We start from the raw sequence: 27928 nt of genomic DNA, 5'->3' as shown, positions 1-27928 counted from the left end.
GACCTAAATGAGAAGTTTTTGTTATGGCAGCATTCTGTTTCTTGATTTAGGCACTGTTTACACACACGTATTGGCTTTGCAAAAATTTATCCAACAAGTATACTTATGAATTGTGCACTTTTATGTTTATTTCAATAAAATTTAAATGAGAGGGCCCATTTTTGCACCTCCCCTCCATATCTATATCACTCCTTTCCTTCAGCTGGGTTTAGTTTCAGATTCTGTATTCTACAAATCACAGAATAACTGCTGTGCCACCAAGTGGACTAAAAGTGGGAAAATCAGATTAGCAAAAGCTATGAAATCCAAACCTTAAAAATGAAGTGACATCACATACCTCACTTTTTATCTGAAGAACTCAAACTTTTTCATCTTTACTGAATAAGCATTACTGGCTGGAGGAGTCACATATAGGATTGGATTCCAGAGAAAAGTAAATATTCTGTCTCCGAACATATTTTGAAATATAATTAAGCTATTATTGTCATTTAAGTGGTGCCACTTAAATGTAAAGCGAAAAATTTTAATAGGCTTCTTCTAGTATTGTAATTGCACTTAAAACATATAATTCACTTCTCCACGTGGAGCTGTGAAACCTCCGAACCTTTATTTGGGAACAAGAGTAAGAAGTTGTATCATGTTGGATATTCAATGATTGTACATTCTTTATTCTTGATGCAAAGACGTAAGTGATCCTCTACATCTAACATAAAATTTAAATTAAAAGACTCCTTTAAACCAAAGCTGAACTCAAGCCTATATTAACTAGTCACAAGCTACACTGTAATTCATTACACAAAACATTTTTCAAATATTAAGAGATTCTACTTGTGTTTCTCCAAGGGCCATAGTTCATAAAGAAGTATGTCATTCCTAGTATTATTTCTACTAAACACCATGAGAAAAACACTCGGTTCACAAATATACCAAGATTCAGGAAGAACCTGAGATATCTGTCCTCAAGAGCCATGGAATCCTGTTACTAAACATACTTCAGCCCATGGTGAAGGAAAGGGCAGAACACAATTCAACCCCATCCTCTACTCCAAATCCGTAGAAATTCAAAATGAAAAGGAGAGAGCACAATATATACTGGTAAAGGGAAAGAAATTCAATAAAACAATCTTGTGAAGGACTCCTAAACAAATCTATTAAAATAGCATACAAAAATGAATTACCAAAACGGCCCTAATGCTGGGGAACAAACTGTTTAATAACCAGTTTTACAGGGTTTCCAGCATCCACCACAAATGCACATCAGACACTCAACAAAATATTCTACAGCTTGAATACCAAACTGCAACTAACTACGGCATTCCAAAAGAGGAGTTTGGGACAGAACTATTTTCTGCCTAGCTAGCTGAGATACCACTTTACACAAAGCCTTTCTAAAACTCCAATAACTATGGATGAAAATCATCCCAAAATACATCATAAAACACCTCCTTCTGCTTTGGAAACCAATGCTGTACAAAGTGTGCTCAGAAATCCACATGTCCCTGCACTTGTCTGAAAATGAGAATTCCTAGGCCCCACCTTGAAATTCTGATTCGGTAGGTCTGCAGCGGGGCCCAGCAATCTGCCTGTCTATACTTACTAAGGCTTGGAAACTACTGTCCCAAAGGGAAGAAACTCAGAAAAATAGAGCATGTTCCCAGTGATGCAGGATTCTTCATTATGAGCATCAACTGTACTATGCTGTAACATGATGATCTCAGAGGTTAGCGAAATCTTCAAGCTATTTGCTTTCATGTTAGAAGCACCATAACGCTAAGATTCTGGGCTCTCGCAACCCTTCCTGTTTTCTACGACCTTGCTCATCATTAGCTGCTCCTTCCTCTGTGTCGCCTTTAGAAGTTACTCTTGCTCCATTTCAAAACAGCGTCTTAGAGACCAGCGTTTTATCTTAAGTCTAAATGAAAGGTAGGGGGTGAGATTAAGTGTACAGCACATTCTTTAGGCCATGCTCTTTGTGATGGCTACGGGGGTGGCTCAGACAGCTCTTTTGGTAAAGATCCCAATCCTGTGCCATGCTCCACAGTGTCTAGTATGTATTAGACACTCATAAACATTAAATGACCAGGTGAGGTAAAATTACATAAGGGCCCACCATAGTCTTTTACTCTGGGAAAAACCCAATCATCAGTTGCTACTTACACTGACAAACTGAATGTCGTCTTCATTTTCATCCGTTGTTGACTCAGATGCCTCAGGGCCAGCTGGAGGGACAGATTCTATTATCTATAAAAACAAGCCAAAACATGCTTATCTGTTCAGCCACATTCTTGTAGGAAGAGAGCGTTTCCGAAAGGAACAATTAAAAACAAAGAGCTCTTGAGGAAAACGAACTGAGCACAATTTCACGCAAACCCGACCAGGAACAGAACTCGAGCAGTCGGCTCTTGCCACAGCATGTGCGGAGCTGCAGGGACTCAACGCTGAAAACGCAGTACCAGCCTCTCAGAATTCCCCTTATCTACTCCAGAAGGAGGACTCTGGAATTCCCCTTATCTACTCCAGAAGAAGGAACGCAAGCTCAACACCGAAGGGCAATCCTGCCTTAAAACGTCGCTCCCACTGGCCCAGCCGGGGCTACAACGAACGCCGGGCCCCGTGCGGGGGGACGGGCGGCCATTGTTGCTGCGGGTTCCTCGCTCAGACACGCACCAGGCCTCAGAGCTGGGCTCTGCCCAAGACACTGAAGAGGTATCGCCCAGAGGCTGCGATGGAGCACCAGGCCTCAGACCGCAGAAAACACAAACCCTTCGCGGTTCGCCTCTGAGAACGCCAGGGCCCTCACTCGACTACTCACCTCCGACCCCGGGTCTCCCATGTCTCCGACGGCCGTGCTGACAGCACCACTGCTCCTGCTGTCCCTGCCGCCGCCGCCGCCGCAGCCGCCACGACTCCCCTTCCCGCCCTGCACCGCCTCGCGCTACCGGGACCCGCCCCTGCGTGAGCGCCGACGCCACCGGCGGAAAGAGACGCAAAACCGCTTCAAAAGAGGAGCGGCCCTTACTGGCCCGCTATCCCCTCGGAACCGCTTTCTCTCATTCTCGGGCTTCCTTCCCCGCGCCGCACAGGATGCTGGGTATTGTAGTTCGGGTCGACCCTGAGACAGCTCCTCGCCGGGGTGCAAAGGAGAGGAAAAGAACCCCGAGGTTAGGGGCATGCGTTGCGCCTAGGAGACGCCAGCTGCAATGGGGCGAAGCCAGGGGTCAGTTGGGTCCTGTGAGATAGCGAAGCGCTGGGAAGATGTGGGAGGATGTGAGGGAGGGTTTGAGTTGGTATTTGTTTGGTTTTGGTATGGTTGTGAAGCGCAGCTCATTGATTTTCTGTTTTAGTCCTGAAGGTGGGTGGTGGGAACGGATTTCTCTTTTATTCATTTTTAAATTTATGTATTTACTCATTTTTGAGCAGAGGGTCTATGTGGAGGTTTAGCTGAATTCTAAGGTCAGGAAAGAATCTGAAGTGTCCTTACATTACACACCTCTTCCCTAGCGTCGGTCTCCCAGGCCCTGCCAGTATTAATACACCTGAGGAAGAAAATAGGGATGGGAAGTCCAGGGCCCAATAGGAAAGGGAACCGAGGTCTACCTAGCTGTCACTAAACCCTAGCCAGTGATTTTGAAATGCACTTTTTCAATATTCTCAGACATACTCAGAGAATGTGAGAGATCTATTTTATCGACTGCTGTAAGGTTGACCATTTAACCTTTTGTGTGTTCACACTCATAAACAACTCTATAAAATCTTTTTATATTCAACTACGCATTTAATCTTTTCTCAGGTAATACTTTACCAAAAATTTTAAAAGGCTTTTTAAAAAAACACACCAATCTTTGTCAATAAAGTTTATGAAAAGAATTAAGTGATAACATTATTTTAGGCCAGGCAGGTCCTCACATTCTGGGAGGCCGAGGCGGGCGGTTTACTTAAACCCAAGAATTCGAGACCAGTCTGAGCAACATGGGGGAACCTCGTCTCTACAAAAAATACAAAAATTAGCTAGGCGTAGTGGTCCTCGAGCTACCCATGAGGTTTAGGTAGGAGGATCGCTTGAGGCTGGGAGATTGAGATCCAGGCTGCAGGGAGCCGAATTCATGTCACTGTACTGCAGCCTGGGTGACAGAGCGAGACACAGTCTCAAAAAAAAAAAAGAACAAATTATTTAGCATCTTAGATTCCTGTTTTTGTTTGTATGCAAAACTACCATCTGATTGCCTAAGCCTGTAGTAATTATTGTTTACTATTTGACATTTCCTGCATTTCCACCAAGTGCTTTATGACTTTAGTTACTTTCTACCTAGTAAGCTTGAGACTCGTGGAGGCCAATTGAGAATGACAGACCTGGATGGGGAGTTCTTCAAAAGCTGTATGTAAATTAAATATTTTTAAAACGTTAATGTGTAGGCAAAACTTTTATTTAAAAGATCTTCCTAGTGGGCTGGTGAGAGTTTCCTCTAATATTTAATCGGTTGAGGCAGGAGTTAATGGGTAAAATTCTTGGAATACAAATAAGCAGTATGTGGTTAGATCCAAAAACTTCTCATAGCATACCATACAACTCAGTAACTGTAGTTGCAGGGATTATCCTGATACATCACAGGTTTGTTTATAATAGCAAAAAACTGGAAAATATCTAAATGTCTAATAATTGGGGAATGTAATGTTTAAATTGTGGTATGTACACTATCAAGATAACATTAGTGTTTTATCTCCACTGAAAATGTTTACCTAATATTTCTCAAAGCATATTTTTCAAAAATTCAAGAAATATATAGGATAATTAGAACCATGTTGTATTTGTTCTTCCACTGCCATAAAGAACTACCTGAAACTGGGAAATTTATAAAAGAAAGAGGTTTAATTGGCTCACAGTTCCACAGGCTGTACAGGAAGCATGACTGGGGAGGTCTTGGGAAACTTAAAATTGTGGCAGAAGGTGAAGAGGAAGGAGGAACCTTTTCACATGGCCAGAGGAGGAAGAAAGCAAAGCAGGGAGGTGCTACACACTTTTAAACAACCAGATCTCGTAGAGAACTCACTCACTATCAGAGAACAGCAAGGGGGAAATCCACCCTCATGATCCAATCACCTCCCACCAGGCCCCTCCCCCAACATTGAGGATTACAATTCCACATGAGATTTGGGTGAAGACACAAGTCCAAACCATATCACATGTCAAGCCATCAAGAAAAGCATCCCTGAAAGAGGAAACCTACTTAAATAGGAATAGTAATTTATTTTTTTTCTGGGCAGCTGGACTATGTGTTTACAAGAAAATCCAGGCTGGGCATAGTGGTTCACACTTATAATCCCAACACTTTGGGAGGCAGCAGGATTGCTTGAGCCCAGTGGTTTAAGACCAGCCTAGGTAACATAATGAGACCCTGTCTCTGCAAAAAAATTTTACATTAGCCAGGTGTGGTGGTACATGCCTGTGGTCCCAGCTGCTCAGGAGGCTGGAGTGGGAGGTTTGCTTGAGCCCAAGAGGTCAAGGCTTCAGTGAACCTTAATCTCACCACTGCACTGCAACCTGGGTAACAGAGCGAGACCCTGTCTCAGAAAAAGAAAATAAAAAGAAAATCCTGGGCCAGGCGCGGTGGCTCACGCCTGTATTCCCAGCACTTCGGGAGGCCAAGGGCGGGCTGATCACGAGGTCAGGAGATGGAGACCATCCTGGCTAACATGGTGCAATCCCGTCTCTATTAAAAATACAAAAAATTAGCCAGGCGTGGTGGCAGGCGCCTGTAGTCCCAGCTTCTCGGGAGGCTGAGGCAGGAGAATGGCGTGAACCTGGTTGGCAGAGGTTGCAGTGAGCTGAGACCGTGCCACTGCACTCCAGTTTGGGTGACAGAGCAAGACTCCATCTCAAAAAAAAAAAGAAAAGAAAGAAAGAAAATCCTTTGAAGCCCACAAAGAGAAGATTAGAGACATGCTTGTAGTCCCCAAAAGCCAGGTTTATTTAGCTTGGTGTAGCAAAAGAGAAAAAAAGCCATAGGCAAAATTTAGGAATTTCCCAATCTTAGAAAGTTAAGAAGGAACTGGGTTGGGTGATTTTAAGCCAATCTTGGAAAGTGAGGAGCTGTTTAGAATTGGAAGAAGCGGGGTTGTTTGCTGACTGGTTCAAGGTTCAAAGTGGAGACTTTAAACTATGGGGAAATGTTCTTTGGTGATTGAGGAAATTTTTTTTGTTGTTGTTTTACCTGAGCTGTGAATCCATTATTTTGCCTTATAAGTTAAGATCTTGAAGAGCCCATCATTGGGTTGACAACCCCCCTAAATTTAATATTTTTAGACTTCTTCCGAAATGACATCATAATAGGTCTCTAGATCTATATCAGTGACATTATGTTGATATTCTTCCTTCAACTCATTATCATTATGTATCAAAGAAGTCTAGTTTTGTTTTCAAAACTAAAATTTTTCATCAGATCTCCATTGACTGTCTTACTGTTTGTATTGAATGGTAATTTATAGAACCGTCTGTCTGAACTTTGGCTGCTAACAGCATTTAAGACTCTAGAGATTGTGTTCTTGGCCAAGGGTTTGCCACCAGAGGCAAATTAAATGCATCAGTTTGGAACCCCTGTTTAGAAACATTATCTGATACTCATAAATTTCAAAAAAGGGAAAGTATCAGCATTGATATTCTCATCCTGACTACCATGAGCCTTTATTTAAGGAACATTCAACATGGGCAGAAGAGTTCATGTATACACAGCACAAAATTTTAAGGTTTAGTAAAGCACAGATACTTCCAATGCAATTCTATTATTAACTACCATATTTGGTTTGGATTACATGCTCTGGTTTTAAGATGTGGAACTGGCTGGGTGCAATGGCTCACGCCTATAATCTCAACACTTAGGGAGGCCAACGCGGGCGGATCACGAGGTCGGGAGATTGAGGCCTTCCTGGCTAACCTGGTGAAACCCCGTCTCTACTAAAAATACAAAAACAAAGAATTAGCCGGGCGTGGTGGCAGGCGCCTGTAGTGAGAGGCTGAGGCCTCTAGTGAGGCTGAGGCCTGTAGAAAGAGGCTGAGGTGGGAGAATGGCATGAACCCAGGAGGCAAAGCTTGCAGTGAGCCGAGATCGTGCTGCTGCACTCCAGCCTGACTGACAGAGCGAGACTCCGCCTCAAAAAAAAAAAAAAAAGATGTGGACCTGGAATACTCTAACAATTTCTGATGAAGTAGGAAATAGATTTGTAGGCATTTTAAAAGATTCTCCAGGAAAGAAAATGGCTCTTAGCAACCTGGTGTCATAGTCATTGCCTGGGAGTTATGGTAGCAAAATAAAGAGCATTTGATTCTGAAAAAGTATAAAGGACTAACCCATAAGAAAAAGCAGGCTGTTGGAACACAGGACAAAAGAGGGTGGCTCATTTCTGTCATTGGTTCATAAGAACTAGCTGCTTGACTCATTTAGCGCAAGCTATCATAATTGGCTTAGAATATGGACATTCTCCCTTTCAAGCAAAATGCATTTGCCTTATGAGTAAACTGATGACAGTAGTTTTTGGTGTTATTACTAAACATTGTGAGTAATTTGCTACATATCCTATTTTCTTTCTAGAAAGATTTGGAGGATCACAGTTCAGTTCAGTGTATTTGGATCATATTATTAGTATTATTCCATGTCAGGCCACTGAACAAAACTACTGATGGTTCAACTTGTGGTGGTTAACAAGGGGTTTGAAAACACCATAGACAACCAAAAATATTAGAACCAGATTGTATTCATTAAGCGAATTGTCTGTAGTGCAGTAGGTAGGTATAATTGTAACAATCTTATTAGAAGGTTATATCGTCTAACCTCTTTTACAATAATCTACATGTTAAAATCATTGTCAAAATTGATTTATTTAAGAGCAACTGAGGAAGAATTTAAGACGGTATAACTAACATTTGTTACTTCCTACAAGCTAAAGGAGAGTGAAAAATCGTAAGCAGAAGCAAGACATCTCGGTATGATTTCACACCTATAGAAAAATTGAAAGAATAATATTTGTTTTACTATATTCTCTGTCTGAGACATATGTTTACGTATTATTTTTTCAGAATCATTGGCAAGTAGGTTTCATGTATCGTGCCTCCTTATCCCTTAAAATTTCAGTATATATTTCCTAAGAACCAGGATTTTCTTTGACATTAATAGTACTATTAATCAAAATCTGGAGGTTAATGTTGATAAAATACTTTTTTTTTTTTTTTTTTTTGAGATGGAGTCTTGCACTGTCGCCCAGGCTAGAGTGTAGTGGCGTGATCTCGGTTCACTGCAACCTCTGCCTCCCAGGTTCAAGCGGTTTTCCTGCCTCAGCCCCCCGAGTAGCTGGGATTACAGGCACCCACCACCACTCCCACCTAATCTGTTGTATTCTTAGTAGAGATGGGGTTTCACTATATTGGCCAGGCTGGTCTTGAACTCCTGACCTCATGATCTGCCCACCTCGGACTCCCAAAATGCTGGGATTACAGCCACCGTGCCTGGCCACGATAAAATACTTTTTAAAAAATCTACAGTCTTTATCACATTTTGTCAATTGTGCAAATTCAATATCCAGTCCAGGATCACATAATGCATTCAGATGTTATTTCCCTTTATTCTTTAATTTAGAATAGTTTTTCAGCCATTGTCTTTATTATACTGATGTTTTTGAAGAACCAAGGTCACTTATTTTATCATATGTTCCTTAATTTTGGTTTGTCAGATGTTTCCTCATGATTAGATGTAGGTTAGACCAGACAAAATACTATCAGTGACATTATAAGTGTTTTTGATTATTACATGTAGAGGCACATGATGGCTATCTGTCCCTCATTGAGGATACTAATTATAGCCAGCTGGTCAAGGTGTCATCTAGTATGACCACTATGTAGTTGCTCTTTTTCCCCTTACAACTGGTAAACAATCTGTGAGGATATACTTTCAGGCCATGCAAACATCATCTTCCTCATGAAACTTTTCCCTTCAATATATCATTTTCTGATGATTTTTGCCTGTATCAGTTTTTACTATGATGGTTGCAAGTGGTAATTGTCCAATACTACTGTTTTCTCAATGATTTCAATTGGCATTTTTCTGTAAGAAAGTCTTACCTTCTCCATTTTTAAAATTTATTAAATACGAATTCATTAATTTCCTTTTTAACTTTTTATTACGTCATTTGACAGCATTTTTACAGAGAGTGCAGATATACAGGATAACATCAATAGCCTTCATTGAACATATCTAGTAATCATTTTGCAGATACCAATGGTTCAGAATATCAGAGATAATTAACAACTTTTCTTGTGGGTCCAATTTTCCACCATGAGACCTATAATACTTGTTTTAGATGTAGTTTTGCCATGCTGTATATTTATGTTCTGATTCTTTTCTTTTTCTTAAAAGAAGTTTCTTTTTGTGATAATTTTAGATTCATATGCAGTTATAAGAAATAATAGTACTTCTGGCTGGGCATGGTGGCTCACGCCTGTAATCCCAGCACTTTGGAGGCTGAGGTGGGCAGATCACTTGAGGCCAGGAGTTGGAGACCAGCCTGGCCAACATGATGAAACCCTATCTCTACTAAAAATACAACAAATTAGCTGGGCATGGTGGCACCCACCTGTAATCCCAGCTACTCAGGAGGCTGAGACAGGAGAAACGCTGGAACCCAGGAGGTGGAGGTTGCAGCGAGCCGAGATCGTGCCACTGCAGTCTAGCCTGGGCGACAGAGCATGACTGTGTCTCCAAAAAGAAAGAAAGAATAGTACTTCTGGCTTGACAGTATGAGGAGCTCCACTGGCCTGCTCTCATGTGAAACTGATAAAAAAACATTTTTAAAAATCACTTAAAGCCTATGGAAATAGTCCTAAGGGGGCCAACAGCAAATGAAGAAATATATATCAAAGAAAATCTGAAAATTCTGTAAGAAAGGAAAGCATCTGTGGTATATAAACCAAGACCACTTGCTCCCGCCCCCTTCCCAGCTCAGCAAGACAGACTTCACTCCAGACTGCTATAATCAAGAACACAGGCTCCCTCTCCACCTTATGCCCCTTCCTCAGCTTCCACTTGGAGGGCCCTCTTCCTGTAAAGAGCAAGACATCACTGTTTCTCATCCTGTCTTCAGCTACCTATTGCTGAAGCTAAGCACTGGGCTAGTGCAGTTGAGAGGTAGTGGCTCTCCTCTTCCATTGGGACAGATGCTCTACCTTGAACTCATCACATTGAGAATACTGGGCCCCTTAGCACCCTTGCTCAGTCTGGAAATGTGATGGTTCCATGCCTTACCAGGAGAAGCAAGACAAGAGGACCTGAGTCTGCTGCTTTCAATCCTCTAACAAGCACTCAACTTCTAGAGCTTACTAAGAGAGTTTGCCATTGTTCCCACTTGCAACTCCAGAGCTTTGGCTTAGAGATTTTGCCTGATGTGAGAAGCAAGCTGTAAAACAGGTAACTCAATCCTTTCACAAAGGAGTTGACTTCATCTGCAACAGGTAGTGGAGACATTCAACCCTAAGGGTGCTCTCAAGAACACTGGAGATTGTGACAAAACTCAACTGGGAGGACAGTCCAACTGGGATTTCGAATGCTGAACAAACTGAAGGCTGCCTAGTTTTCAGGAAAACCATGAAATAAAACAGCTTAGAGGAGCCCTCTAGGGGTCAGAACAAATATCAAACACTGACCTCAGAAACTATTCCTTCAAAAGAGCCAGAATTTGATTGGATTATATTGTAGAGCTATTTATAAACCAGAGAACTGTTGAAAACAATAGAGCAATCAGCAATAATTAGTGGACTTTAATACCTGGGAGTGGTCAAGGAAGAAGAGGAAGAGAACCCTACCAAAACTAATGTTACCCCATGGTGACTGTAGGATGCTGCATCTGCCGGAGGAGCAACATAGAGGCTTTACACTGGAGGGAGGATGCAGGAATAGATTTCATTAAAATAACCCAGCCAGTCACTAAACAAATAAATGAGCAAATAACAATAAGTCCTGGAGGGAGGGGAGTACCTATACACAAAGTTGCTACAATATATTACCTATTATGTCCAGATTGCAACAAAAAAAATTACAAGGCATGCAAAGAAACAGAAAGCATGAACCATACACTAGGAAAAAAATCAGACAACAGGAACTGCCTGTGAGAATAGATTTATAATTTTAAAAAAATAGCTTCAAATTAGCCATTATCCACAGATTCACAGAACTAAAGGAAAACATGATTGAGAAGTAAAGAAAGGTATGACAATGTTGCATCGAATAAAGAATATCAATAAAGAAAAAATTATAGAAAAGAATCAAATGGAAATTTTGGAGTTAGAAGTTATCATAAATATAATTTTTAAAAACTCAGAAAGGGTTAATGGTAGATTTGAATTGCCAGAAGAAAGAATAAGCAAACTTGTAGATTGATAGAGATTATGTAAGCCAAAGAACAAAGAGAAAAAAGAAGAAAAATGGAAAGCCCAGAGAAATGTGGGACACCATCATTTACACCGATGCAAACATAATGGGAGTACCAAAGAGGAGAAAAAGGAACAGAAAACTATTCAAAGAAATAATGACTGAAACCTTCTCAAGTTTATTGAAAAGCAAAAATCTACATATATAAGAAGCTCAATGCATTCCAAGTAGGTTAAATATGAAAAGAGCCACAACAGATACATCAGAGTAAAAATGCTAAAAGTTGAAGACAAGGACAAAAATCATAAAAGTGGCAACATAAAAATGACTTTATTTACAAGGGAACCCCAATAAGATTAACAGTTGGCTTCTCAGAAACCATAGAGGTAAGAAAACGTGGGATAATGTATTCAAAGTGCTCAGAGAAAAAAAAAAAACAACAACTGTGAGTCAGGACTCCTATATCCAATAATAATCCTGTATCTAACAAAGCTTCTTTCACAAACAAAATGATCCAAAGTATAGACTGTCTAGAGGAAACTCACTTAGATTCAAAGACATAAATAGATTGAAAGTAAAAGAATGGAAGAAGATAATATCATGAGAACAGTAACAAGAAAGCTGGAGTGACTATACTAATGTGAGATAAAATAGACTTTAAAACAAAAAACGTTACTAGAAATGAGAATTTTTATTTTATTTTATTTTGTAACAGGGTCTCTCACTCTGCTGCAGTGCAGTGGCACAATGTTGGCTCACTGCAATTGTTGCCTCCTGGGCTCAAGCAATCCTCCCACCTCAGTCTCTGGAGTCACTGGGACTACAGGCAAATGCCACCATGCCCAGCTAATAATTGAATATTTTTTGGTAGTTATGGGGTTTTGCCATGTTGCCCAGGCTGGTTTCAAATTCCTGAGCTCAAACAATCCACCCACCTTAGCCTCCCAAAATGTTGGAATTATAAGCATGAACCACTATACCTAGTTGAGAGTCATTTTGTAATAATAAAACAATTAACTCATTAGGAAGATACACTAATTTGCACTTAATAACAGAGCACTAAAATGCATGACACAAGGAATGACAGAAATTAAGGGAGAAATAGATAATTCAACAATCATAGCTGAAGACTTTAATAATTCACTCTCAAAATAGATAGCAGATCAACTAGGAAATAGAAAACAACAAAATAAACTAAAACCAAGAGACATCTATAGAACACTCCACCCAAAAACACAATATACATTGTTCTCAAATGCACATGGAACATTCTCCAGGATACATCACATGCTAGGGCATAAAATAATAAATTTTAAAAAATAAAAACCATACAGAATAGATTATTTGACCAAAATGGAATGAACTTAGAAATCAGTAACAGGAAAGAGTTTAGGAAACTCACAAAATATGTGGAAATTAAATAACATACTTCTAAATAACCAATGGTTCAAAGAAGAAAGCAAAAGAATAAAAAATATTCTGAGATGAATGAAAATAAAGACACAACATACCAAAATTGATGGGATGCAGCTAAAGCAGCACTTAGAGGAAAGTTTATAACTATAAATGCCTATATTAAGAATGACAAAAGTATGTGAAGTAATACCCATATTAATTAGCTTCATTTAGCCATTCTACAACATACATATATTTCAAATGTCATATTGTATTCCATAAATATATGCAATCTTTGTCAATTTAAAAAATCTTTTTTTTAAAGACGAAAGAGCTCATGGCCAGGCACAATGTCTCACACCTGCCATCCCAGCACTTTGGGAGGCCGAGGTGGGTGGATCACCTGAGGTCTGGAGTTCGAGACCAGCCTGACCAATGACCAACACAGAGAAACCCTGTCTCTACTAAAAATACAAAAATAGCCGGGCATGGTGGCACGTGCCTGTAATCCCAGCTACTCAGGAGGCTGAGGCAGGAGAATCACTTGAACCCGGGAGGCAGAGGTTGCAGTGAGTCAAGATTGCACCATCGCACTCTGGCCTGGGCAACAAGAGTGAAACTCCATCTCAAAAAAAAAAAAAAAAAAAAATCTCGACGCTGGGTGCAGTGGCTTACACCTGTAATCCCAGCACTTTGGGAGGTCAGGGTAGGTGGATGCTTGAGCTCAGGAGTTTGAAACCAGTTTGGGCAACATGGTGAAACCCTGTCTCTACCAAAAAAATACAAATTAGCCAGGCATGATGGTGCATGCCTGTAGTCCCAGCCACTCAGGAGGCTGGGATGGGAAGATCACATGAGTCCAAGAGGTTGAGGTTGTATTGAGCCAAGACTGTGCCACTGCACTCCAGCCTGGGCGACGGAGTGAGACCCTGTCTCAATAAATAAATAAATACCTAAACAAAAGACAGAAGATCTCCAATCAATAACCTGACATTCTACCCTTAACCCTGCGGGGGAGGGGGGAAAACAGCAAACAAAACCTGAAATAAACAGAAGGAAGGAAATAGTAGAGAACAGAGCACACATTAATAAAATAAAAAATAGGAAAGTAATAGAGAAAATCAATGACACCAAAAGCTGGTTCTTTAAAAAGATCAACAAATAAACAAAACTTTATCTTAGATTGGCCAAGAAGAATAGAAGACTGAAATTAATAGATCAAACATGAAAGAGGGTTCATTTCTCCCAACCTTGCAGAAATAAAAAAGGATTATAAAATACACAATGAACAACTGTACACCAACAAATTAGATAACTTAGACAAGATGGACAAATTCCTAGAAAGACACAAGCTACCGAAACTGACTCAAGAAGAAATAGAAACTTTCATAGAACTATCACAAGTAGAGATTCTATCAGTAATCAAAAACTTACCCACGAAGAAAAGCTGAGGCCCAAGTGCAATTAATTCTTCACCAATGAATTCTACCAAACATGTAACAAAAAATTAATACTAATTCTTCACTAGCTCTTCCAAAAAGCAGAAGAGCAGGAGTATTTCCCAATTTTCTTTTCTTGTGACATCCTTTTCTAGTTTTGGGATTAGTAATGTTAACCTCATTTTAATGAAGTCAATATATTTCAAAACATCATACTGTACACCATAAATATATGCAATTTATGAATTTATGTATAAAATAAGGTCAATATTACACTAATGACAAAACTAGAAAAGGATACCACAAAATAAGAAAATTATAGATGAATATCTTTTCTAAATATAGACATGAAAATCCTCAGCAAAATACTACAAAACCAAATCCAGCAATATATACAAAGCATAATACACCATGATCAAGTGAGACTTCTCCCAGGAATGCAAGGCTGGTTTAGCATCCAAAAATCTATTAATGTAATACATTCTGTGCTATCAATAACAAATTAAAATTGCATGATCATCTTAATAGACTCAGATAAAGTATTTGACAAACTCCAACATCATTCTGTGATAAAAAACAGTCAAGAAACTAAGAGAAGGAAACTTCCTCAACCTGATAAAGGACATCTATGAAAAACCCACAGCCACCATCGTATTTAAAGAGTAAATGCTTTCCCCCTAGGATCAGGAACAAGGCAAGGATGTCCTCTTTGAGGCTTCTATTCAACAATGAATTGGAGGTTCTAGCCAGGGCAATTAGGCAATAAAAAGATATGAAAGGCAGCCAGGCGTGGTGGCTCATGCCTGTAATCCCAGCATTTTGGGAGGTCGAGGTGACAGCTCATCTGAGGTCAGGAGTTTGAGACCAGCCTGACAAACATGGTAAAACCCCATCTCTACTAAAAATACAAAAAAAAATTAGCTGGGCATCATGGTGGGCGCCTGTAATCCCAGCTCCTTGGGAGGCTGAGGCAGAAGAATCACTTGAACCTGGGAAGCGTGGAAGTTGCAGTGAGCTGAGATCATGCCATTGCACTCCAGCCTGGGCAAAACAAACAAAAAGATATAAAAGGCATCCATATTGAAAAGGAAAAAGTAAAACTATTCATACGTGACATAATATTGTATATAGAAAATCCCAGGAAATTAACCAAGAAGAAAAAAAAAAAAAAAAAAAAAACCCAAAAGCAAGCTTCACAAGGCCGCAGGATGCAAGACTAATATATGAAAATTGGTCTGGCATAGTGGCTCACACCTGTAATACTAGCACTGTGGGAAGCCAAGGCAGGCGGATCACCTGAAGTCAAGAGTTCAAGACCAGCCTGGCCAACATGGCGAAACCCCATCTCTACTAAAAATACAAAAGTTACTCAGGCCTGGTGGCACGTGCCTGTAACCCCAGCTACTTGGGTGGCTGAGGCAGGAGAATTGCTTGAACCCTGGAGGCAGAGCTTGCAGTGAGCCAAGATCATGCCACTGCACTCCAGCCTGGGCAACAGTGCAAGACAATGTGTAAAAAAAACAAACAAGCAAAATAATATATGAAAATCAAATGTATTTCTATACAGTCACAATGAATAATCCAGAAGTGAAATTAATAAAACAATTCCATTTATAATAACATCAAAATGAATTTAAGAAAAGAAGTGCTAAATTTATACTCTGAAAAACTACAAAATCTTGTTGAAAGAAATTAAAGATCTTAATAACTGGAAAAACATCCCATGTTCATGTGTCAGGGGATTTAACATCATTATATGACAATATTCTCCACCTTGATCTACAAATTCAATGTCATCCCTATTCAAATCCCTATCAGAATAACTTCTTCGTAGATACTGACAAATGGGTTCTAAAATTCATATGGAACTGAAGGGGACCCAGAATAGTCAAGACAATCTTGTAAAAGATCAAGTAGGAAGACACCAGTTTTAAAACTTACTACAAAGCAATGGCAATCAAAACAGTGTTGTACTGGCACAAGGACAGACATACACACCAACGTAATACAACTGAGAGTCCAGATATAAATCCATACATCCATGGTCAACTTATTTTTAGCAAGAGTGCCAAGATTGTCCAATGGGAAAGAATAGTCTTTTCAACAAATGGTGCTGGGAAAACTGGACAGCCACATACAAATGAATGAAGCTGGAACTTAACTCACTCCATATACAAAAATTATCTCACCCCAGCACTTTGGGAGGCCAAGGCAGATGGACTGCAAGGTCAGGAGATTGAGACCATCCTGGCCAGCATGGTGAAACCCCGTCTCTACTAAAAATACAAAAATTAGCTGGGCATGGTGGTGCATACCTGTAATCCCAGCTACTCAGGAGGCTGAGGCAGGAGAATCGCTTGAACCAGGGAGTCGGAGGTTGCAGTGAGCCAAGATCGTGCCACTGCCCTCCAGCCTGGCAACAGAGCAAGATGCCATCTCAAAAAAAAAAAAAAAAAATTATCTCAAAATGGGTCAAGGACCTCAATGTAAAAGGTGAAAACTACAAAACTCTTTGGAGAAAACACAGAGGTACATCTTCATGACATTGAATTTGGGAAATAATTTTTAGATAGGACACCAAAAGCACAAGCAACAGAAGAAGAAATAAATTGCGCTTCATCAAGACTTAAAACTTCTGTGCTAACCAGGCACAGTGGCTCATGCCTGTAGTCCTACAACTTTGGGAGGCCAACACAGGCAGATTGCTTGACCCCAGAATTTGAGACCAGCCTGGGCAACATGGTGAAATCCTGTCTCTACAAAAAATACAAAAATTAGCCAGGCATGGTGGTGCACACCTGTAGTCCCACCTACTCAGGAAGCTGAGGTGGGAGGATCACCTGAGCCTGGGGAGGTCAAGGCTGGAGTGAACTATGATGGTGCCACTGCACTCCAGCCTGGGAGACAGAGTGAGAACCTGTCTCAAAAACAAAACAAAATGAAAAACAAGAAAAAAAAAAAACTTCTTTGCTTCAAAGGATACCGTTGATAAAGAAAAGCCAATGGAGAAAATATTTACAAATTATATATGTGTTAAAAGACTTGTATCCAGAATATAAAGAACTCTTACAACTCAATAATAAAAAGACAGCCCAATTTAAAAATGGGCAAATGATCTGAATAGATGTTTCTGCATGGAAGATATATAAACAGCCAATAAGCACATGAAAATATGTTCAATATCATTCATCATCAGGTAAATGCAAATCAAAACCATGATGAAATACCACTTCACAACCACAAGGATAGCTAGAATTTTAAAATCAGGTAATAACTGGAATTCACAAGAATGTGGAGAAATAGTAAACCTAAAACACTGCTGGTGGCAATATAAAAGGATGCAGCCATTGTGGAATGCCATTTGGCAGTTCCTCAAATGATTAAACATAGAGTTACCATATGACCCAGCAATTCCATTCCTAGATATATACTCAAGAGAAGTGAAAACATGTTCACTCAAAAATTTGTCTGTGAATGTTTATCACGGCATTATTCATAATAGCCAGTAGGTGGAAACAACTCAAATGTTCATTACCTGATGAATAGGTAAATAAAATGTGGTATGTTCATACATAATGGAGTATTATTCAGCCATAAAAAGGAATAAAATGCTTGATGCATACTACAACATGGATGAACCTTCAAAACATGGTAAGTGAAATAACTCAGTCACAAATACCACATATTATATGATTCCGTTCATCTTAGGCATCCAGAAGAGGGAAATCTATATAGAAAAGAGATTAGTGGTTGCTTACAGTTGTGGAGGGTTACATGAGGATAGGAGAATGATAGCTAAAGTGTACAAGGTTTCATTTTGTGGTGATAAAAAAGATTCCAAAATTGATTGTGGTGATAGCTGTACATATCTGTGAACATATTAAAAATCATGGAAGTGTACACTTTAAATGAGTGAATTGTATGGTGTGTGAGTTATATTACAATAAATGTTTCAAAAAAAGAATTAGAGATTCCATGTATCACTTTTCCAGTGGTGACACCTTACAAAACTATAGTGCTGCATCCTAGCCAGGACATTGATAGTGCTATAGTCAAGATATGCTGGGTTTGACCCACAGACCCTGGCCAAGCAACAGATGAAAAAATGTACGTAGACACAGGATTTTTGATTGGGCCTGTGGTTAGGGGACCGGGCTGCTCAGAGACACTAAGGAGGGCGCCGTAAAGAGTCACAGCAGCCATAGCCCCAACAAGCCTGCGCTGCAGGCATTTATTTAGTACAGATTTAATGACAAAGGCTTTGAGTCAATACAATTTGTGGGTAATTAACATGGTTGCCACCCCCCTCCCCACCAGAGAGCAGTCCTGCCCGTAGATGATTAAAGGCCAGGTTCCAAGACCTAAGTAAACTAATTTATCTAGATCAATTATCTTATACTTTCTTGTTTTCTACCCTGAGAGAATTCAACTGCCTTCAGCCAAATTTTCTTTCGAAGCTTTTGCAAAACCTCCTGGCCTTCCAAGAAGGTTTGTGGTTCTCCTATAATTTTTATAACTTTTTCCACCACCCTGACTGATCTCCTACATCTCCTCCTTTTTCTGTTTTTTTTGCATCTGGTTTTGTTGAATGAAGAGTACAGATGTGTGCAGCAACAAGCTTGTCAGGCATAGTGGTCACTGCTTGTACTCTGGCTTTGCATCCTAGAATTAGTAAATAAGACAAACATGAGTGTAACCAGTAACATTCTTTTCCAATGAAGGAATGACATGTAGTGTTACTTGGCACCTCAGTTCAATGAGTGTCATTACTAAGGAACCCCACTGGGGATATGTTAACCCCTTCCAGCCAAGCAGTTACATTACTAGAGGCTGGGAAGTGGGTGTCTGCCCAGGTAACAGGGTGGAAGAAAGGTGGATTTAGAAGATGGACCCAATAGAGTGTAGCAGGTACTGGTTGCAGGCAGAGTGAGAGAATTAAAAAAGGTTAATAAAGCCTAGCAAGGAACAAATTATCTGGAGTGAATAGTGTCTGTGTCTGGGGCAGCATTTGCTCAGTCTTCTGACTTGTCCTCTTCAGCATTATGTCTGGGGCCTCTGTCGGCCTGTGTCATCTGAGGAGGCCTGTGTCATCTGAAGAATCCGCATTTTTCAGGGTTGTGGGTCCTGTAGGGTCATTTTCTTTATTTCTGGTACCAGGTTGGGTCCTAGCCATGCTATGGTAAGGTTTGATGCATCATGCTAGAATCCAAAGAGGACCTGAGGGGGTGTGAACACAAGCATATCCTCTTCCCCATGTTAGCAATTCATTTAGACCACACCATACATTACTATTTATGTATTTCCATAAAACTGCATGCATGTTTTATGTCTTGAGACGTTTTAGCAAAGTGCTTTTCTATAGCTAATTGAAATTTATCATTTAAATTTAAGAAATTAAGGGTAAATAAGGCTTGTGCTAGTAGTGTTGCAGGGTTCTTACTCATATTCCCCCTTTTTTGTTTTCTAAGCATATTTTTATAGGTGGAATGGACATATTCTACTATGGCCTGTCCTTGGGGTTTATACAGGATGCCTGTGGAAGGTTGGATATTCCACGTGTGACAAAATTGTTGAAATTGTGAGCTGGCATAAACCAGCCCATTATCAGTTTTAATTTTTGTGGGCTTCCCCATAAATGCAAAAGTTAAGAGAAGATGTTTAATAACATATTGGGTGGACTCTCCAGGAAAAGCATGCGTGCTAATTGAGAAATGGTATCCACAGATACATGTACCTATCTTAGTTTTTCAGATTCAGGGATGTGAGTAATAACTGTTTGCCATAACTGATTAGGTTCTAGTCCTCTAGGGTTAACACCTGTTGAAGGAGGGTTTGTGCCTGTGAATTGGCAATCTGGGCATTGCAGGATACTTTGTTTAACTAGTCTTTGGGTAAGTTTAAATTGTTTAGTTAAGTTTCTCCAATTTTGGTGGAAAAATTGATGCGATTGGGTGTCCTGGTCAAGCAGTGACATCGTAATTTATAGGTCTGCTTGTTCATTGCCATAAGCCAAGGGTCCAGGCAGTGAGCTGTGGGCTTGAATATGTGTGATAAAAATAGGATGTGTACGTTAACCTAGCAATTGCTGAAGTTGAAGAAAAAGTGCACACAGGGTGGACTCAAGAGTGGACTTAATGAGGGCTGTTTCAAGTTTCTGCAGTAAATAAACAGAGTAAGCAGAGTCACTAATGGTATTGATGGGCTGAGCAGAAAAAGTTTCCAGAGCCAGTATTAAGGCTCCAACCTTAGCTGAGTGCTAGTAAATCCAGAACAAGTGAGGGAATTATGTGGTTTCCACCGAACTGCCGCTTTTCCATTTTTACCAGAGCTGTCAGTAAAAAGCATTAAAGCATTGGGTATGGGGGAGTGAACTACTTTTGTAGGCACAACTACAGGAGTATGAGATAAGAACTGAATTAGTTTGTCAGCAGGAAGGGCATGCTGTATATGACCTGTGTAATCAGAGAGTGCTATTTGAAGATCTAGAGATAGGGGCAATACTGCTTCAAACTACTTTTTACTCAAAGGAATTCTGATGACATCAGGGTCATAACCTAGCAACTGATGGTATCATCTGCAGCTAGAATACATGACTTTGCTAACTAGCTGGATATATGGAGATAAGAGTTTTAGTCCCGGTATGTGAGCAAAAATCCATTCTAGGAAGCACAGCCCTGGGGCCATCTGTCCTATTAATACTGTTGGGAATGTTTATAGGAAAAACAATTGAACTGAATATTTTGGGTCTATGTGATCTAGCTGCCTCTGAGAAATAGCTTGCTCTATTTCCTTAATTTTCCTTTTTGCTGCAGGAGTTAAATACTTGAGAGTCTAGGGCTATGTTGCCCTTTAGGATAGAAAACAGGTTTTGTAACTTATCAGTAGTTATGCCCAAGGTGGGGTGAAGTCAATTAATATCGCCTAGTAATTTTTGATAATAATTTAAGGTGTGTAAGTTGCTAGTAGTTAATTTAACCTTTTGAGGTCTTACTGACTGGGAAGTTAGTATGTATCCAAGATATTTCCAAGGAGAGGACATTTGCACTTTTTCAGGTGATATGATTAAACCTCTTAACTGTGAATTCTTTACGACAGAGGCGTATAAACTTAAAAGTACTGGCTTAGTTGGGGCTGCTAGTAAAATATCAACCATAAATGAATAATCTTGCAACTAGGAAATTCTTTTCTACTGGGGAGCAAAGGCTGATTCACATGATACTGACACATGGTAGAACTGTTCAGCATTCTTTGAGGAAGTATTTTCCAGTGAAATCGGCAACCTGGCCTTTCATTATCAATAGCTGGTATTGTAAACACAAATTTGTCTCTGTCCTGTTCTGCAAGGGGAATAGTATAAAAGCAGTCTTTTAAGTCAATAATGACTATAGGCTAATCTTGAGGAATCGCTGCAGGGGAAGGGAGGCCCTGTTGAAGGGGCTCCATAGGTTGCAAATTAGCATGATAGCCTGTAAGTCCTGCAAAAAGTCTCCATTTACCAGATCTTTTGAGAATGAAAATGGGCGATTTCCAAGGGCTGTTTGATGGTTCTATATGGCTGGCTTTTAATTGCTCCTCAACTAATTCATGAGCTCTTTGTAATTTCTCTCCCTTTAAAGGCTACTGTTCTACCAAAATAGGATTTTGAGAGAGCCACCTTAGGGGTAGGGGAGGAATAACAGTGGCCATGATTAGAAAGAGGTCTGCAGAGTGACCTCAATTAACCCTTTCGTAAATGGGCTAGTGGCTCCATTTTTTCTAATGCTTTTTCCTTATCTCTTTATAAGCATCAAAAGAAATGGGTTCATACACCTGATTGCCTTGTCAATCTTGCATTACTGGGCAGGCTAAGAGCTCCCCTTCTAATGACGCTTGCTTAAGTCAGGATCCCATAGCTGTAGCATATCCCTTGTCTTTTTTCCAATTTATTGGAGGAGGGGGCTCAGGAAAAAACTCTTTCCTCTTTGGTATTTCTGCCCATTAATGGTGGGGCTGAGAGAGAAAGAGGAGGTGGTAAGGTAGGTGATGGTTCCTCCTCCCTTCCCTTTTTAGGCTCTTCTGTGTAGAGCAGGACCAAAGCAGCCCTAACTAAAGCCCATAATGTTAGAGATGTTACTGGGACCCACTGACCTTGTGCATGATGTTGTTTAAAATTCCTCCCCTCTTGTTCCCAGAGCTCTACGTCTAGCATACCTTCTTTTGGGAACCATGGGTTACGGGAAACAGCAGCTTGCATTAGGTCCCTTAATTGAGTCTGTGAAACTGAGGCTCCACTAGCTTTAAGCAGCTATTTCAATACTTTTATATATTGTCCCATGATGAAACCCTGGCCTGAACTATTCCCTCAAACTTGGAAATCCTGAGAGGGCACCAATGACTTAGTGACTTTCTGACTGTGCCGTCTCTTCACCTTTGAGGGTTCCATCGTGCTCTGTTGCAGTGTTCCTCACACAGGGCACCAACTGCCAGGTCTGACCCGCAGACGCAGACTCTGGCTAAGTGACAGATGAAAAAATGTATGCAGACACAGGTTTTTTGCCTGGGCCTGCAACTACGGGACCAGGCTGCTCATAGACACCGAGGAGGGTGCCATAAAGAGTCACAGCAGCCCCGACAAGCCTGTGCTGCAGCATTTATTTAGTACAGATTTAATGACAAAGGCTTTGAGTCAACAGAACTTGGGGTAATTAACATGGTCGCCACCCTGCCTGCCCCCACCCCCCAGACAGCAGTCCTACATGCGGATGATTAAAGGCCAGGTTCCAAGGCCTAAGGAAACTAACTTATCTAGATCAATTCTCTTTCACTTCCTTGTTGTCTGCCCTGAGAGAATTCAGCTGCCTTCAGCCAAATTTTATTTCGAAGCTTTTCCAACAACTCCTGGCCTTCCAAGAAGGTTTACGTTTTTCCTATAATTTTTATAACTTTTCCCACCACCCTGACCGATCTCCTACAAAGATACAGAATGTTTCTATTACCACAAGGATCTCTTCTGTTGTCCTTTTATAGCCATAACTTTTCACCCAGCCCTGCTTCCTCCTTAATTCTTACCTAGCACTAATGAGTTTTCCATTACTATTATTTTTGTCATATCAATTTTATATGTGAGAAAAGACTTTAAATGGTCCATTTTCAAGTCATGATAAATCTACACACTGGCAGCCAGCCTGCGGATTTAACAAACTGTATGGCTCACACTCCTAGAAAGTCATAAGTGAACAGAATGCAGAGGAGGGGTCAGCCCATCAAAGGGAAGAAAGTTTCGTTACTGTGAAACCGAAACTTAAGCAAGGAAGGGGACAAGGGTATAACCTTATAAGGTGGATAATGAAACTTAGGTGACAGGGCAGATTGTAACCCCATAGTACTCTATCAATGAGGAGCTAGGGGAGGGACTTGCAGGCTAGGAGATAAATTACACGCTGAAGCTGCCCCGAGTATGCCTGCCTACCAGACATCCAATCTTGCAAGACCACTATTAAAAGTCTCACTTTCACTGTTCTCTGTGCCTCTGAGTCCATTCTTTGGGTTTGGATGTGTGAGCCTATTTCTCACATTATATAACTGAACAAATACAGTAGGTAACCTTTTGGGGATGGCTTTTTTCACTCAGAATAATTTTCTGGAGATTCTTCCAGGTTATTTCATGTATCAAGAGTTGTTTTTTTTTTTTTTTTTTTTTTTTTAATTGTTGAGTAGCATTCCATGGTATGTTTGTACCACAGTCTAACTATTTACATGTTGAAGGACACCTAGGTTGTTTCCAGATTTTAACTATTACAAAGCTGCTATGAATTTTCGTGTACAGGTTTTTCTGTGAGTGTAAGATTTCATTTCTCTAGGAGAAATACCTAAGACTGCAATTCCTGGGCCATAGGGTTTAACATGTTTACTTTTTAAAGAAACTGTTAAACTGTTTTCCAAAGTTGCTGCACCATTTTACATTCCTGCCAGCAATGTATGAATGATCAAATCTCTCCACATCCTTGCCAACATTTGGTGTTGTCATTATTTTTTATTTTAGCCATTCTGGTAAGTGTGTACTGATAGTTCATTGTAGGTTTAATTTTTATTTCCCTAATGGTAAATGATACTGTCTTTTCATGTTATTTTATGCCACCTGTATATCCTGTGTGTTGAAATGTCTCTTCATATCTTTTGCCCATTTTCTAATTGGATTGCTTTTTTAAAATTTTATTTATTTGATGGTACTGAACTCACGCCCAGGCTGGACCGGCCATGGTGCATCTATATTAAGTTTCGACCTTCTGGGTTTATGTATCCTTCACTTTAGTTTTCTGAGTAGGCTAACAGTATCATGATGTAGCATGCTACTTTACTCCTCTAGATACTTTGTAATTTATAGATGGTTTCTACTATGCTTTTGGCTATTCCTGGTCTGGTCAAGCATTCCTTCTGTCTCTAAGGATTTCAAGTGCCACCGGAGCGATATGGATCAATCGTTCCCAGCCCCATTCTGTTTCTGCACCAAGTTTGAGAGCTCCCTTTTATATATTCTGTAGATGCTAGTCCCTTTGTCACATATGCAATTTGAAAATATTTTCTCCCAGTATATAGCTTGTCTTTCTTCCTCCCAACAGGCCGTATTTCAAGGTAAGTGTAAAACTTTAATGTCTAATTTATCCATGCTCTCTCTTTATTATCATGCTCAGTTAACTCTAGCACCCCTGCTGTCCAGTTCCCAAAGATTTTCTCCGTTTTTTTTCTTTTTTCTTTTTTTGAGGGCGGAGTCTGGCTCTCTGCCTAGGGCTGGGAGTGCAGTGGCTGGATCTCAGCTCACTGCAAGCTCCGCCTCCTGGGTTCACGCCTGCATTCTCCTGCCTCCTCAGCTCTCCCGGGAGTACTCTTGGGATCTGAGCACAGGCTACCGCTTCACCTCGCCTAGCTATTTTTGTATTTTTAGTAGAGACGGGGTTTCACTGTGTTAGCCAGGATGGTCTCTGGGATCTCCTTGACCTCGGATCTCGGGCCTCCCTGCCCTGCTCCCCTCCCCAAAGTGCTGGGATTTATGCAGGTTTGAGCCACGCTACCCGCCTTCTCTCCTCCTGTTTTTTCCAGAAGACTCATAGCCTTACACTTACACTCAGTCTATAAATCAACCTTGAGCTAACTCTATGTAAGATGAAGTTGAGGTCTATTTTCTTTTTACTACATACCACTCTCTCTCCAATAGATGAGAGATTGTTTTTCTTCTATTATGTAATTTTGTTGGAAAAATCAGGGATATACTTTAGGTTGGTCTATTTTGTTTTATTCTATTTACTGATTCTCTTATGTCTATATCCTACATGTCGTCTTTGAGTATTTATAGCTATATGATAAATTTAATTGTGATTGATTATTTCACGATATTTTTCTAAAAAACTCATACCGTACTATGAAAAATCACTCACACTCGGTACACTTACAATTGATATTTCTTGCATGTATATTTCAAGAAAAAATTTGTAAAGCAATAAAGCAGCTTTAAATAGACATATGCATTCATCTTTAAGATACATTCTTACCTAAAAGAAGCAAAGTTCAGAAGTGTATATAAAATCTTACCATTTGTGAAAAATATACGTATATGGTTATATATATGATATATACATGCTGTAAATATACATAGGGAAGTGATAGCAGTGATTTCCTCTGGTGAGTGTCTGGGGTACAGGTGACGGACAAACTGTTTTTCAATGTGTGACCATTTGGATTTTGTACTTTATTTTAAAAGACAGGGTCTTTGCTACCCAGGCTGGGGTGCAGTAGTGCCATCATAGCTCACTGTAACCCCAAACTCCTAGACTCCAGTGATCCTCCCGCCTCAGCCTCCTAAGTAGTTGGGGCTACAGGCACATGCTACCATACCCACCTAATTAAAAAAAAAAAAAGATTTTGTCGAGACAGGGTCTTGCTATATTGCCCAGGTTGATGTGGAATTCCTGGCCTCAAGAGATCCTCTTGCCTTGATCTCCCAAAGTTCTGGGATTACAGGCATGTGCCTGGCCTAAGTTTTAAAAATACTTCACTATGTGCACGTATTACCCATTCAAAATTAATTAAAATAATTATTTTTTATTAGCCTGCTGGGTACCAAAATAATTTTATCATTACATAAAAATTACTCTGAATTACTCATGGGTGTTAGACCCTATAACATACCCTGTTTACTCTTTAGATTTAGTTACATTAAACAGGTTTATTGCATTTTTGAGTCTGAGATGATCAGAAGCAGCAGATCAGTAGAGACAGGGGAGGTTTACTGGAAGCAAATATACTCAAAGTTGCAGAAAAAGATAACAGCTGGAAAGTGCAGGGTAGAAAACAAATATTTAAAACATAGATTAAAGAACCAAAGAAGTAACAGTCAGGGACTGTTTGGTATAGGAGAAAACAGTCCCACTTATTCAATACCTTTTGAACTTACGATACAGCAATCACTGTTCACGAGTTCAGCTTGATTCATACTAACAGAATAAAATAAAGCCAAGTAGACTTTTTTTTAAATCATGGGGTACAGTCATCACTGTGCTCATAAAATGGAATCATGTAAAAAGCAAATGAAACTGGAAGTGGTACCAGGAATGTGTGCCACATAATTCCAAAAATCCAGAATCTCTTTATTTTCCTTTCCTCTTTTTTTTGCCTCTGGATCCTGCCACTTTCAAATCAAAATGTCCAATTTTTTTTTCCTCTGAGGATAGAGCTTGATTGTCTACCACAAAAATCCCAGATATTAGAATCTCAAAGAACTCTTTTCTTTTCATGAGTGTATTATGACAGTTGTGTGTGTGAGAGAGATTGCGTACTTCCTGGGACATTCTAGCTTAAAGCAGCAAAAGCAAAACACAAGTTAGTGGGACACTTGTTTAAAGAATGTCTACATGCAGCCAACAAATATCAGTCATAACAATCCTAAAGACATTCCTATTAAAGTGAAGGATAAAATAAACATATTTGTAACCAGTACTATTATTTCTGAAGTCAATAAGTAATGCTATGAGATAAGAAAAAGAATGCTAGTCATAAATGTTAGAAAGAGGAGGTAAAATGATCATTATTTGAAGAAGAAACTTTTTCCCCTATCCAGAAAACCCACTTGAATCAAAAAAGTAATTTGGACACATAAAAAGGAATACATAAATATATGTTTTCTATACAGCAATAGTCAATTATAAAAATAAAATAATGTCCCATTTATGGTAGCAACATGTAAAGTAAGAACATACAAAATACATAGAAATTAAATTAGTGAGTGTGTGGGGCCTACATCAAAAATGCAAATATTTACTGAGGAGAAAGAAAAAGTATATGTTAACCTGATCTTGTTATTGGATTGGAAAAATAAGTTTTTTTTTTTTTTATACTTTAAGTTCCAGGGTACATGTGCATAACATGCAGGTTTGTTACATATGTATACTTGTGCCATGTTGGTGTGCTGCACCCATCAACTCGTCATTTACATCAGGTATGTTCCCAATGCAATCCCTCCCCTCCCTCTCCCCATGATAGGCCCCAGTGTGTGATGCTGCCCCTTCCTGAGTCCAAGTGATTCATTGTTCAGTTCCCACCTATGAGTGAGAACATGCAGTGTTTGGTTTTCTGTTCTTGGCGATAGTTTGCTGAGAATGATGGTTTCCAGCTGCATCCATGTCCCTACAAAGGACACACAAACTCATCCTTTTT

The 27928-nt window shown here is 39.9% G+C and overlaps 1 protein-coding gene across 10 annotated transcripts in view; it reads right to left on the bottom strand.

The window, feature by feature from the left end:
• ZNF451 (zinc finger protein 451) overlaps positions 1-27928 on the bottom strand; it is a 125661-nt gene that overhangs the window by 81132 nt on the left and 16601 nt on the right. The window contains exons 1-2 of one of the 10 annotated variants that reach the window (XR_002521343.2): positions 2813-4694; positions 2158-2241 (exon numbers count right to left, since the gene is read on the bottom strand). The exons of 1 other annotated variant lie outside the window; for it this stretch is intronic. Coding sequence is in view for 5 of the 9 variants with exons in the window: in XM_009205418.4 (XP_009203682.1) it covers positions 2158-2241; positions 2813-2833 (105 nt within the window). In the remaining 4 variants the exon portion in view is untranslated. 8 more of the 10 variants (XM_009205418.4, XM_021936776.2, XM_009205415.4 and 5 more) reach the window with 8 other exon arrangements.

Source organism: Papio anubis, chromosome 6 (assembly GCF_008728515.1).
Source record: "Papio anubis isolate 15944 chromosome 6, Panubis1.0, whole genome shotgun sequence".
Classification (NCBI taxonomy): domain Eukaryota; kingdom Metazoa; phylum Chordata; class Mammalia; order Primates; family Cercopithecidae; genus Papio; species Papio anubis.
Note: the sequence above shows the minus strand (reverse complement) of the source record. Positions and strands in the feature narration are given on the sequence as shown.